The 14741-nt window shown below is 42.4% G+C and overlaps 1 protein-coding gene across 1 annotated transcript in view; it reads left to right on the forward strand.

The window, feature by feature from the left end:
• The first annotated feature begins 425 nt into the window (after positions 1–425).
• LOC120059185 (beta-catenin-like protein 1) overlaps positions 426–14741 on the forward strand; it is a 37302-nt gene continuing 22986 nt past the window's right edge. Inside the window, exons 1-11 of the mRNA XM_039008043.1 lie at positions 426–617; positions 1178–1360; positions 1497–1603; positions 1785–1924; positions 2057–2154; positions 2564–2657; positions 3165–3256; positions 5019–5091; positions 5611–5669; positions 8512–8660; positions 10676–10857. Of these exons, the coding sequence (XP_038863971.1) occupies positions 588–617; positions 1178–1360; positions 1497–1603; positions 1785–1924; positions 2057–2154; positions 2564–2657; positions 3165–3256; positions 5019–5091; positions 5611–5669; positions 8512–8660; positions 10676–10857 (1207 nt within the window). The 5' untranslated portion in view covers positions 426–587. The remainder of the gene's footprint in view (positions 618–1177; positions 1361–1496; positions 1604–1784; positions 1925–2056; positions 2155–2563; positions 2658–3164; positions 3257–5018; positions 5092–5610; positions 5670–8511; positions 8661–10675; positions 10858–14741) is intronic.

The following is a 14741-nucleotide window of genomic DNA, read 5'->3' on the forward strand; positions in this document are numbered from 1 at the left end:
AATCTTTGAAATTGTTGCATGTTGCATTCATATTTTTGTTCAGTGTACTTTAACAGGCTAGGTTGGTAGATTATAGTCACATTAATGTTATGCAGCAATAAAAAGCTCGCTTGTATACATCTACGAAGAACTTAGGTAGCTACACCAAAGACACAGCTCAAAGTGCATGGCAAAATAATAGCCTAACTGACATTTCTTACTATAATTTCTGCCGACCAAGACCACACTCCGAAAGCTTGAAAACACACAGCAGCCACTCAAAACGGTTTTGAGCGGCAACAAATCTGTCCAATTAGCTGATTCGCTTTCCATACACCAACTTCTGTTCACCCTCCCACTTCTGTTGACACACCCACTTCCAGACACTCAGTTTGCAGTTTCCCATGACTCCAAAGCAAGCCTTCTCCTCAGAATATCACGACAACGAAGTTCTTTACGACAGATTCTTCTGTTTTGAGTTGATAGCGGAAAATTGCGCGACTAGCAAGTTAGCCTGTATTCATTGTGGATAGCTGGAGCTTGCTAACTGTTGCCGATAACTTAACATTTAATGGTTTATTTTTCCACATTTTGGATAACCTTTTATTATGGATGTAGGCGAGCTACTGAATTATCAGGTAACGTTCATTAGTGAGACATCCTTAGTGTTTGCTGCAACTGTTGACTAGCTAGCAAAATAAATGTTTAAACCACCGTCATTGTCTTTGACCATAGCTAGCTAGCCACATTTGCTAGCGAACAGGCTAACATGATTGCTAGTTAGCTAATAAACCAAGTTCACTAGCTAAGTTAGTTAAGGATGTGACAGATGAAAGAGATGGCTATCAGATGGCAAGTTAGTCTTGCTACTTTGCTAGTTAGTTAACTAACGTTAGCTAGCTAACTCTTCTGTTGTAACTAGTTTGTGATAAACTCTTGCCTAGTTCAGCTGTATTAGCTAGCTAGTTTAAGCAGTGTCCCTCTCATGGAATATAATTTGAGCATCAAATATAAAAACTAACATTATGTTATAGGAATCAAGTACTATTTACATTTGACGATGAATGCATGTTAATTTTCTCCGTTGTTTACTTTTTGTTTGGCCAACTCGTTGCTTGGATGCATTACACACATTGCAAAGCCTTATGACCTTCCTGTTTTGATGTACCTGCTTAACATGTGTTAATGTTCATTGTAGCCTGACAGGGGGGCAAAACGTCTACGGGCTGGTGATGATGATGATGATGACCCCAGAAACAAAAAGGCCGGCAGAGAACTGGCCAGACATCTGGAGAGAGAGGACAGTGAAGACCCGAGTGGTGATAGGAAGAGAATACTGGAGAAACTCATGGATGATGATGAGGATGCAGATGACCAAGAGGTGGGAAACGTTTAAGTGACATGACATAACGCATGCATACATAGCTTAATGTGCTGATCTTGTTCCTAAAATAATTTTGTTGTCTTGGTAACACTTTTCACTAAAGGGCACTCTTTTTGTTGTTGTAATTATACAGGGTGAACCTGTGGATGAGAGTTCAGTGAAGAAAATGATCTTGACCTTTGAAAAAAGGTCCTACAAGAACCAAGAGCTGAGAATAAAGTTCCCAGACACCCCAGGGAGGTAAGTTAATGAGAGGGAAACGTTCCTCCTGAGTTCAGCTATACATGAAATATAATTGCTTAAGAAGTTAAAAATCTATGGTAAGGGTAAATTGACTTGCTGCTTCAATAACATGACAATGCATTCAACAAGTCAGGACTTATTTTCCATGTACGACATATTTTATTATTCCGCTGTCCAGGTTCATGGAAACAGAGCTGGATTTGAATGACATCATCCAGGAGATGCATGTCATAGCCACCATGCCTGATCTCTACCACCTGTTGGTGGAGCTCAATGCTGTCCATTCCCTGCTGGGCTTACTCAGCCATGAGAACACAGATATCCTTTCCTTCAAAGATGGCTTACTAAGCATGCTTCACTCTTTAATTCAGTTAATTTACCTGTACTTATATTATTCTATGCATTTGACTGAACCCAGGATAAACTGAAAAAATCCTTAGCCTTTCCTACATATCGCCATTGCAGTGGTTGATTTGTTACAAGAGCTGACAGACATCGACACACTTCATGAAAGTGAGGAGGGGGCTGAAGTACTCATAGACTCTTTGGTGAGTCCAGTTTGTTTGTATACAATCAATGCATGCATTTAGGTTCTGGCATTTTCTTGTTATTTCTCATGCATCCACAACCATACTGATGCTGATGATAATGAACTCAATAGAAAAAGCACATTCAATCCCAGCTAATGGCCATAGTTAAAATTGTCTATTTTAGCCCTCCCTTTGCACTCACTTTGACAGCAGCAAAGTCATTGGCCATTTTCTGGGAAAGGTTGAGTGCCCCGTCATAAAGTCTGCTGAAATTTAAAAAGACCATGGAGGCAAAGGTGAAATCGCTCTGGTCTTACACGACTTATAAATTAGCAGCGGAAATGAGGCATGAGCCTTTAATGTTGTCACACACGACACAGTATCCCATAATCCTGTGATGACAACCTGTCTCCTTTTATAACTGTAGCTGGAGGGACAGGTTGTGGCCCTTCTGGTGCAGAACATGGAGAGGCTGGATGAGCAGGTGAAGGAGGAAGCTGATGGAGTCTACAACACGTTAGGTAAGACGCACTGCACAATGTGTACATGATTGGACAAAATATGGGGATTATTTATCTTCGTAAAATGTAATTTGGGCTCAGTACTTGTGTTTTGATGGCGTCTTATCAAGGCAGCTCTCCAGGCTTGAATAAGTATTTTGTCTGCTTCCTGGTTGGGGCTTACAGGCTCATGTCCTCCAGGATGGTGTCTGTTCAGTTGGAATAAGTGATAAAGGCTTCCTTCTCCTCCAGCAGGCCTCTCTTTCTGTGTGTCTCTCACTCATTGACTCACTCTCTCCATCTCTCCCACTACTTGTCTCTCCTCTCTCTCTCTCCCTCTCTCGCTCTTTTTTCCGTTGGGGTTTTGCCGCCCTTCTGCTGAATGAGTGAGATATAAGGTGTCTCAGACGGCTTTATAATGCAAATATTAGCAAAAGTATCTGAGACCTCTATACTTCTCAGGAGGTGCTGTCATAATTTGATAGTCCCATATTCACCTCTCTCTTCTCTCCCATCTCTCTCCATCAGCCATCATTGAGAACATGGCAGAGTTCAGGCCTGGCCTGTGCACAGAAGCAGCTCAGCAAGGACTCATGCAGTGGTTGCTAAAAAGAATCAAGGTCAGGCTATAACTGAAGATGACACATTCCATTGGTTATTGATGCCGTATGTAGAGATTTTTGCAGTCTGCGTCGATATGTCTGGTTGAAATGTGTCTGTTGTAGAACTATACCTACAGTATGGTGTACAGTGGGGCAAAAAAGTATTTAGTCAGCCACCAATTGTGCAAGTTCTCCCACTTAAAAAGATGAGAGAGGCCTGTAATTTTCATCATAGGTACACTTCAACTATGACAGACAAAATGAGAAAAAAAAATCCTGAAAATCACATTGTAGGATTTTTAATGAATTTATTTGCAAATTATGGTGGAAAATAAGTATTTGGTCAATAACAAAAGTTTCTCAATACTTTGTTATATACCCTTTGTTGGCAATGACAGAGGTCAAACGTTTTCTGTATTTTGGCCCATTCCTCCATGCAGATCTCCTCTAGAGCAGTGATGTTTTGGGGCTGTTGCTGGGCAACACGGACTTTCAACTCACTCCAAAGATTTTCTATGGGGTTGAGATCTGTAGACTGGCTAGGCCACTCCAGGACCTTGAAATGCTTCTTACGAAGCCACTCCTCCGTTGCCCGGGCGGTGTGTTTGGGATCATTGTCATGCTGAAAGACCCAGCCACGTTTCATCTTCAATGCCCTTGCTGATGAAAGGAGGTTTTCACTCAAAATCTCACGATACATGGCCCCATTCATTCTTTCCTTTACACGGATCAGTCGTCCTGGTCCCTTTGCAGAAAAACAGCCCCAAAGCATGATGTTTCCACCCCCATGCTTCACAGTAGGTATGGTGTTCTTTGGATGCAACTCAGCATTCTTTGTCCTCCAAACACGACGAGTTGAGTTTTTACCAAAAAGTTCTATTTTGGTTTCATCTGACCATATGACATTCTCCCACCTTCTTCTGGATCATCCAAATGCTCTCTAGCAAACTTCAGACGGGCCTGGACATGTACTGGCTTAAGCAGGGGGACACGTCTGGCACTGCAGGATTTGAGTCTCTGGCGGCGTAGTGTGTTACTGATGGTAGGCTTTGTTACTTTGGTCCCAGCTCTCTGCAGGTCATTCACTAGGTCTACCTGTGTGGTTCTGGGATTTTTGCTCACCGTTCTTGTGATCATTTTGACCCCACGGGGTGAAATCTTGCGTGGAGCCCCAGATCGAGGAAGATTATCAGTGGTCTTGTATGTCTTCCATTTCCTAATAATTGCTCCCACAGTTGATTTCTTCAAACCAAGCTGCTTACCTATTGCAGATTCAGTCTTCCCAGCCTGGTGCAGGTCTACAATTTTGTTTCTGGTGTCCTTTGACAGCGCTTTGGTCTTGGCCATAGTGGAGTTTGGAGTGTGACTGTTTGAGGTTGTGGACAGGTGTCTTTTATACTGATAACAAGTTCAAACAGGTGCCATTAATACAGGTAATGAGTGGAGGACAGAGGAGCCTCTTAAAGAAGAAGTTACAGGTCTGTGAGAGCCAGAAATCTTGCTTGTTTGTAGGTGACCAAATACTTATTTTCCACCATAATTCATTAAAAATCCTACAATGTGATTTTCTGGATTTTTTTTTCTCATTTTGTCTGTCATAGTTGAAGTGTACCTATGATGAAAATTACAGGCCTCTCATCTTTTTAAGTGGGAGAACTTGCACAATTGGTGGCTGACGAAATACTTTTTTGCCCCACTGTATGTAGGCTTTCAATTGCTCATGCTGTCACAGATTTTGTCATGTTATCACTGATTTTGCCCCTCCCTTTCTCTCTTTCAGGCAAAGATTCCTTTCGATGCTAACAAGCTGTACTGCAGTGAAGTCTTGGCTATCTTGCTTCAAAACAATGACAGTACGTTTCCAGCCCTTTTCTCTGTAGTTGCTGTACAATGTGATAAAAATGTTTTTTGTCTAATGTAGTCAGCCGTAGAGGTGATTGTTGTGGCTGTGGACCAAAATAGTAGAGTATCATGACTGGTTAAAGTATACTATTTGTCTGAGTGGCTGGGTCCAGAAGACCTTGGAATGCTGCAGGACAACAGACAGGCACCATGTCCAGATCAGTAATGGACTGGGCAACATAGAACTCAAAAAGAATATCAATCTCATTTTCCTCTCTGTTCCCCTCTGAGTGAGTTTAGCTACCTGGGTTGGTTGTGCTGTGTTGCATATAGCAGCTCAAGAGCTGGATCGATTCATCTTCTCCCTTGGTTTGTATCACCATGTTTTTCGATGTTTATGCGCCATACTCCTTTAACAGTTTGTCTCTCTCTCTCTCCTTCCCTTTCTCTCTCTCTCCTTTCCACTCCCTGCATCCTCCCCTTCTGTTTTTTCCTCTCCTCCCACCTCTTCTCTCTCACTCTACTTCCAGGCACCAGGGAGCTCTTGGGGGAGCTGGATGGAATTGACGTGTTACTGCAGCAGCTATCTGTAAGCTTGTCTTTTCACATGTTCTACTGCTTCTCCTAGGCTTGTGCAATATACCCTATACCGGAGTATTTTGAAATACCGACGGTATGATTTTCAATACCTTGTCCCCCCAAAAAAGTATTATTATTTATAAAAATTGTATTAACAAAAATTAATTTGAGCATGTCACATGGTATGTTTGTTTTTCAAACAGCACATGGAGCAAACGTAATGTGACAATCCAATGTTGAGCAGCACAAAAGAGATGAAAGTTCACTACTGTTTGCCAGCTAAACATATTATAACTCTATAAGTTAACTATCTAAGATGTGCCAAATACATTTTCTCCAGCTCAGTGTTCCAGCTATGCATTTGGTTTACTAACTTCAAATCAAAGTTTATTTGTCACGTGTGCCGAATACAACAGGTGTAGACGTTACAGTGAAATGCTTACTTACAGGTTCTAACCAATAGTGCTAGCTATAGGTGGCTAGCTTGCATGATTAAGCTTCTTGGTTACAGCAGAGACAATCAATCTCCTCCTGGATTAAGTGTGAGTAGTCTTTTGAGATAGCTAGTTGTATAATTTCATGAGGTGGGTTGTCTGACTTTGCATTTAGTTAATGTTTGCTTGTTAGCATTTAGCTAGCATCCGCAATATCTTCTAACATACAAAAAAAAATGTTTGGTAGAAATAGTGCCGGTAATACCATATCCCCCGGTATGGTACAGGAATTTCCATACCGCCCAACCCTAGATCCTCCTCTCTCTCTCTGATTCATCCATGTCTCAAACTCACCTCACACTGTTGAAGTTTCAGCAGATCATAAGAACTGTACAGTTGTGGCCAAAAGTTTTGAGAATGACACAAATATTAATTTCCACAAAGTTTGCTGCTTCAATGTATAATTACAAGCATTTCATAAGTGTCAAAGGCTTTTATTGACAATTACATGAAGTTGATGCAAAGAGTCAATATTTGCAGTGTTGACCCTTCTTTTTCAAGACCTCTGCAATCCGCCCTGGCATGCTATTAATTAACTTCTGGGCCACATCCTGACTGATGGCAGCCCATTCTTGCATAATCAATGCTTGGAGTTCGTCAGAATTTGTGGGGTTGTGTTTGTCTACCTGCCTCTTGAGGATTGACCACAAGTTCTCAATGGGATTAAGGTCTGGGGAGTTTCCTGGCCATGGACTCAAAATATTGATGTTTTTTTCCCCGAGCCACTTAGTTATCACTTTTGCCTTATGGCAAGGTGCACCATCATGCTGGAAAAGGCATTGTTCGTCACCAAACTGTTCCTGGATGGTTGGGAAACGTTGCTCTCAGAGGATGTGTTGGTGCCATTCTATATTCATGGCTGTGTTCTTAGGCAAAATTGTGAGTGAGCCCACTCCCTTGGCTGAGAAGCAACCCCACACATGAATGGTCTCAGGATGCTTTACTGTTGGCATAACACAGGACTGATGGTAGCGCTCACCTTGTCTTCTCCGGACAAGTAGCAGCCAGCCAGACAATGTTATCTCTGTGCTCCCCGTACTGTACTGTCTTTAGTCATCCTATCTAGCTAAGCTAGCCTGTCTAGAGGCGTCCGTTTGTGCACATATTATGACATTTTTGTGACGTTTTGGACTTTGGTAAGGGCGTTTTTGGCTGTTCGGGGACACTATTTTTTCCCCCTTGAGGCAAGCTGAAGTCGGTAGCCGAAGTCTACGCCCCTTTGTCTGTGATCGGTCAGTACGGATTCTTAATTATAGTCTTTGTTGTCATTCAACGAGAGATGACTTGTAAGGGAGTATGCGAGTTAGGCGCCAGCCGAACTAAAGCTTGCTGACCGCTTAAGTATTCTGCAGAGCTGTCTGGTAAAATCATTTGACTAGTTCATCAAAGTACATGAGGCATACTTTCATGAACAGTCTCTATCCGTCTCTTTCGTTGTTGTGTACATTCCTCTCTTATGTGGTCTGTGTTTATCTAACCTAACGTAGCAGGTGTAAAAGTATATCCATCTCTGTCCTAGCCGGAAAGAACAGGCGCAATGGATTATGGTCATTGTGGTTAATTACAACATTTATGCCCTGAACTTCTAGGAATATTTGCTTGATCAAAACTACAACTCCCTTCAGCCCAGCATCCCACATAGTTCTTGACTTGATTTCTCTCTAGAGACACGGTGTGTTGGGCTCACAAAAACCCGAACTAAATGTAATTCAAGTAATTGAAAAGACGTCGGTCAGTTAGCCTTTTGGCTAATTATTATACTATTTGATATATTCAAGGCCTTCAGTAATAATGATGTCTGACGCAAATGAATAAGACTTAGAAGTGTAACTTTATGTTAGACAGATTTTCTGCTGTGCTTTGTAAGTCTCTTCACTCTGTTGGCGATGCTGGTTGCAAGCTTTCAGTGTGTCTTAGTTCTACACTGCATTGCACCTAAAATGCATTTGGTTGAATACTGGTCTATCTATGTGAGTGTAACGGATGTGAAATGGCTAGCTAGTTAGCGGTGGTGCGCGCTAATAGCGTTTCAATCGGTTACGTCACTCGCTCTGAGACCTGAAGTAGTTGTTCCCCTTGCTCTGCAAGGGCCACGGCCTTTGTGGGGTGATAGGTAACGACGCTTCGTGGGTGACTGTTGTTGATGTGTGCAGAGGGTCCCTGGTTCGCGCCCGTGTCGGGGCGAAGGGACGGTCTAAAGTTATACTGTTACATGAGGTGTTTTATACACACCCCAAAATGATTTCCAGTTACATTGTTGAAACTCTGCTAATGAGCCAAACATGCTCATCATTTAAACGGAATTTACCAGCATCACAGTTGATAGACAGTAGAAGTGTGGGTGTCATTCTCCTTCAGGTGTTCAAACGCCACAACCCAGCCACGGCGGAGGAGCAGGAGATGATGGAGAACCTATTTGATGCCCTGTGCTCCTGTCTGATGCTGGCATCCAACCGGGATCGCTTCCTCAGGGGAGAGGGTCTGCAGCTCATGAACCTCATGCTTAGGTAAAGACCCAGATGTTTAACACCTCCTGAAGAAATGAGTCTCCACACACAGCTTAGTTTTAATGTTTCAATAATTTAATGTCCTAAGCTTTTGAGCTAAAACAATTCTTCATCCAAGTACCTCCTCAATGGAGGCCTAATGTAGAGATGGACAGTTCCCTGGCTTGGCTGTAGTCCTTTTTTATTTTCAACCCTCTGTTCAATTCACACAGGTCACTGGTGATCTGATATCATTACGTAGTAGGGATATATGTAAATTGACATCTTTGAACTCAACTTTTGTTTGCTGTTAAGGCTGTCAGAGGGCGCACCATGAACCCCAGTGAGTGGCAGGGTTGAGTGATGTCTTTGTTTTCGCACAGCATGTCTCTGGCTCTGCTCAGCTGCCAGTCCAATCAATCAGCCGACAGTGCTGCAGCACCACGACGGGACCTTAAAGAGCAATAAAGAGACATTACATGTATTTATGAAACCCTCTATGCCCAAGCTCTAATCATCATCACGACGACGCCTGGCAGACAGACCGATTTAAAACCAAAATCGATATCTAATTCTAGCGATGCAAAACCCGCTTTTAAATCATCCACAGAAGGCTCTCAGAATAGGTTATCTAGAGAGCAACACATAACTCTCTCTTTTTACTTCTCATGAGATTCACAGAATCATAAGTTCTGCACCTCTGCTTCAATAGTTTTCTGTATTTTTGTAGAGGTTAGGATTTATCAAGGGGTTTGCAATATGAGCTTAGGAACACGGTTGAAGGCATCTTTATAATTGCCTCTGTCTGAATTCTTAAAACTGTTTAACTTAGTCAAATAAAATACTTCCTCATAAGCTTCTTAAAGGACTGCAAGTTGCAAGGGACTCCTTGTAGCTAGGTTACATACAGTACACTACATTACCAAAGGTATGTGGACACCTGCTCGTCAAACATCTCATTCCAAAATCATGGGAATTAATATGGAGTTGGTCCCCCCTTTGCTGTAATAACAGCCTCCACTCTTCTGGGAAGGCTTTTCACTAGATGTTGGAACATTGTTGCGGGGACTTGCTTCCATTCAGCAACGAGTTTTAGTGAGGTTGGGCACTGAGGTTGGGCGATTAGGCCTGGCTTACAATCGACATTCCAATTAATCCCAAAGGTGTTCGATGTGGTTGAGGCAGGGCTCTGTGCAACCATGAAAAACAGCCCTAGATCATTATTCCTCCTCCACCAAACTTTACAGTGCTCTATGCATTAAGACAGTTAGCGTTCTCCTTGCATCCACCAAACCCAGATTAGTCTGTCTTGACAGCCAGATGGTGAATCGTGATTCATCACTCCAGAGAATGCGTTTCCACTGCTCCAGAGTCCAATGGCGGCGAGCTTTACACACTCCAGCTGACACTTGGCATTGCGCATGGTGATCTTAGGCTTGTGTGTGCCTGCTCCGCCATGTAAATCCATTTCATGAAGCCCCTGACGAACAGATCTTGTGCTGGCGTTGCTTCCAGAAGCAGTTTGGAACTCGGTAGTGAGTGTTGCAACTGAGGACAGACGATTTTTACCCGCTTCAGCACTCGGTGGTCCCATTCTGTGAGTTTGTGTGACCTACCACTTCGCGGCTGAGCCGTTGTTGCTCCTAAACTTGTCCACTTCACAATAACAGTACTTACACTTGACCGGGGCAGCTCTAACAGGGCAGAAGTTTGACGAACTGACTTGTTGGAAAGGTGGCATCCTATGACAGTACCATGTTGAAAGTCACTGAGCTCTTCAGTAAGTCCATTCTACAACCAATGTTTGTCTATGGAGATTTCATGGCGGTGTGCTTGATTTTCTACACTTGTCAGCAACGGATGTGACTGAAGTAGCCGAATCCAGTAATTTGAAGGGGTGTCCACATACTTTTGTATATATAGTGGAGTCTGTGCCTGGCAAAAGACAATCATGACCTTGCTGCTGTTGTGCCTGAGATAATTGAGCCCTTATAGTTATTATAATTTTTTATTATTTTTGCACGGCCTCTTTCCAGGGAAAAGAAAATGTCTCGGACCAGTGCTCTGAGGGTCTTAGACCACGGCATGATTGGCCCAGAGGGTTCTGATAACTGCCACAAGTTTGTGGACATCCTGGGCTTGAGGACCATTTTCCCCCTGTTCATGAAGACCCCCAAGAAGATGAGGAAAGCTGGGGCCGCAGACAAAGAACATGAAGGTTTGCAAATGTTTATACTCTCCAAATTTCCTTTATAAACAATGAAATAATTTTGCTTGTCTGAGTTTAGGGCAATTGCTTACAGTTGTCCAACACAGTTTAACAAGGCAGGAGATCTAATCAGGTTTGTCTAATGGCTTTTTCGTCTGTCGATTTAAGTTATCAATCTAACCTTGATTGATTTTTCTCCTGTTCTTCTCAGAATTCACTCTTGAGTTGTGAAATATGAAAATGAAAGTATCAGCGCTTATCAGTCACCCCTCCCTTCCCCCCTTTTGGTTTTTGCAGTGGCTGCCCCGATTTAGCAGCGGCGCCACTGCTAAATGAAAATAGGGGAAACACTGCCTTCTCTGTCTTTTAATTATATCTCATATGTCCGGACAGCCCACCCTTGGTGAATAAATTGGCTTCCTTTGTCTGTCTCCTTCATCTGGGGGACAGAATTAATTAACCTGAGACCTGCCTAAACCTCCGAGTAGGAAGCCAGACATAACAGGGCCCGCTAAAGCTTATCCCCCAGGTGCTCCCACTGATGGACCTCCTACAAGTCACAGCTAAGCCAAACTGCCATGGAGTGTGGTTACGCTGCTATGCTGTGTGCAGCTTTGAATGCTCACAATAATTGTGGGCTGAGGCCGGAGGGCATCTAAGCTATAGAGCAGTGGACTACAGCTCGTAACATACCTTTGGACTATAATATTCCTAGGCATGTCCCTAATGCATTGCATAATTTCTTGACTGAGATAGGCCTGTTTACTAAATGACGGTGATACTAAGCATTAGTTATGTTTGTCCTTACATCGTTTGCATTTTATTTATTATTGTGAGTGATGTGACCAATAATTGTGACCAATTATTTAGTGTAAGCTTTATTTGCCACTTTTTCAACTTTTTGAAAGTCACAGCTTTTTTCATAGCAGCAATGTTTTACAATTAATTTGATATTGTTTTGAGGGTGCATGATTTGTCATAGTTTTTGACAGTAATTAGACTTATAGAGTGTCTCTGCTGTAGTGATTTTTTTTAAACAGAGAAGAAAGTGGTTCTCAAAAATAACACAATGCAGTCATAATTAATTAATCTATCAGGGGCTACACAAATGAGAGTTTAAGTAATTAATAGGTAAAGCACTCCAAACCCCTCTCCATCATAAAAAGAGATTGATCTCCATTAAATCACCTCTGAAAATATACTGAGGCCCAGTGGCTGTGAATTGTCGGACCACATTTGCATACAGTGGTTTTGAGAAAAAATATTGCAGAGGATCTTTGCAGAATGTGATGACTCACAATAGCGTACCTTTTTTAAGGTCTGTATTCATTTCCATGTCCTAATGTTTTGCATAGATAGAATGAGATTCTGGCAGACTATATTTAGCAGGCTAATGATGCACACACAGTGTGATGGAACAGAAGTAAACACCTCATTTACATTAGTTCTGACTGCACTGTAGCCCTTTGTAGTTTGTTTTGTTTTCCTTGGATGTCGAGCTAACGCTCGAGTGCTTTAATATCTCTTTTCTTGTTTTCACATGATACTAAAACTACATTAGAAAAATAGGAGCTGCAGTGCAATATGATTTATTTTTATAACTTTGTTTCAGATAATAGGCCTAATTAACAGATATTGTGATCAGTGCAAAATACTGGACTAATTTGAGTCTTTTTTACCAGGAAAGTTGACTGAGAACACATTCTCATTTACAGAAATGACCTGAGGAATAGTTACAGGGGAGATGAATGAGCCAATTGGAAGCTGGGGATGATTAGGTGGCCAGATTGGGAATTTAGCAAGGACACTGGTGTAAACACCTCTACTCTTACAATAAGTGCCTTGTGATCTTTAGTGCCCACAGAGTGTCAGGACCACTGTTTAATGTCCCATCTGAAAGAAGGCACCTTACGCTGGGCAGTGTCAATCAATGCCCTGGGGTATTTTTTTTGACCAGAGGAAAGAGTGCCTCCTACTAGCCCTCCGACACCACTTCCAGCAGTATCTGGTCTCCCATCTAGGGACAGACCAGGACCAACCCTGCTTAGCTTCAGAGGCAAGCCAGCTGCTGGCCAATCTACCAGTAGTCTCATTCCTTTTAACTCAAACTGGATGATTAGTTGCTGTATTAGAGCCCTGTTCATAGTCTCCGGTGTTGTCAATGAGGGAATTTGATAATGGGAATTCATCCATACCTGCATACATATATCTTTGAATTGGTTTGGAACTTGGTCAGTCCATTTTGATGTTGCTGATACCCAGAAATGACAGGAGCCATAATGAAGCCATCACATGATTGTCAACAATCAAAATAGCTTATGAAACGCAGCCCAGCCATGTCAGTGATTTCTTCCCCATGACTATTCTAGTCAGGTATGGTGGAAGTTTGCCTCAGACAGTGTAGACGAGAGCTCGTACCCTGCAGGGGTGCCTTTGGTCTGGCCGGGCTCGGTTGATTGCTTTCCTCAGGACACGGCTGGTTCAGGTTCAATCTGTCCCCAGCAGAGAACTGTCAGGACCTGCCACTGTCAACCTCCTCTACTGCTCCTCCTCCTCCAAGCTCAATTGCCTGCCTCGTGGCCCTCTTTGCATGTTAACTTGATGGCTGTTCCAGGTTATTACAAACAGAAACACTCCTCAGCACCCCCTCAGATGATCCCGCAGATGAAGAAGCCGGATGTGGGGGTTCTGGGTTGGCGTGGTTATACATGGTCTGCGGTTGTGAGGACATTTGGATGTATTGGCAAATTCTCTAAAATTACGGAGGCCGTTTATGGTAAAGAAATTAACATTCAAATCTCTGTCAACAGCTTTGGTGTACATTCCTGCAGTCTGCATGTCAATTCCATGCTCCCTCAAAACTTGAGACATCTGTGTGTGACAAAACTGCACATTCTTTGCGGCCTTTTTTATTGTCCCCAGCACAAGGTGCACCTGTGTAGTGAGCATGCTGTTTAATCAGCTTAATGATATGCCACACCTGTCGGGTGGATGGATTATCTTGGCAAAGGACAAATAGGGGTGTAAAAACTAATAGGGGTGTAAAAAAGTTAGGGCTGGTCGATTGTTTGGTTGATTGTTTGGTTGTTAGGCTGTTGGTCAACCGAGATTGTTTTAGTCGAGCAGTAATAAATACATATAATTTATAAGTATGTATATTTATTTGTGTGTGTGTGCGTGCACGCGTATATACAGTTGAAGTCGGCAGTTTACATACACCTTAGCCAAATACAATAAAACTCAGTTTTTCACAATTCCTGACATTTAATCCTAGTAAAAATCCCCTGTGTTAGTTAAGTTAGGATCACCACTTTATTTTAAGAATGTGAAATGTCAGAATAAAAGTTGAGAGAATTATTTATTTCAGCTTTTATTTATTTCAGCACAATAAATTGGGTGAATTTTGGCCCGTTCCTCCTGACAGAGCTGGTGTAACTGAGTCAGGTTTGTAGACCTCCTTGTTCGCAAACGCTTTTTCAGTTCTGCCCACATTTTCTATAGGATTGAGGTCAGGGCTTTGTGATGGTCACTCCAATATCTTGACTTTGTTGTCCTTAAGCCATTTTGTCACAATTTTGGAGGTATGCTTGGGGTCATTGTCCATTTGGAAGACCCATTTGCGACCAAGCTTTAACTTCCTGACTGCTGTCTTGAGATGTTGCTTCAATATATCCACATAATTTTCCATCCTCATGATGCCATCTATTTTGTGAAGTGCACTAGTCCCTACTGCAGCAAAGCACCCCCACAACATGATGCTGCCACCCCCGTGCTTCACGGTTGGGATGGTGTTCTTCGGCTTGTATCACAAACAATATTCCTAATCTGTTTATTACTACATTTATCTTTGATGTTAATATTGCCAATTAATATATTTTCATGTAAATCTATGC

Source organism: Salvelinus namaycush, chromosome 14 (assembly GCF_016432855.1).
Source record: "Salvelinus namaycush isolate Seneca chromosome 14, SaNama_1.0, whole genome shotgun sequence".
Lineage (NCBI taxonomy): Eukaryota > Metazoa > Chordata > Actinopteri > Salmoniformes > Salmonidae > Salvelinus > Salvelinus namaycush.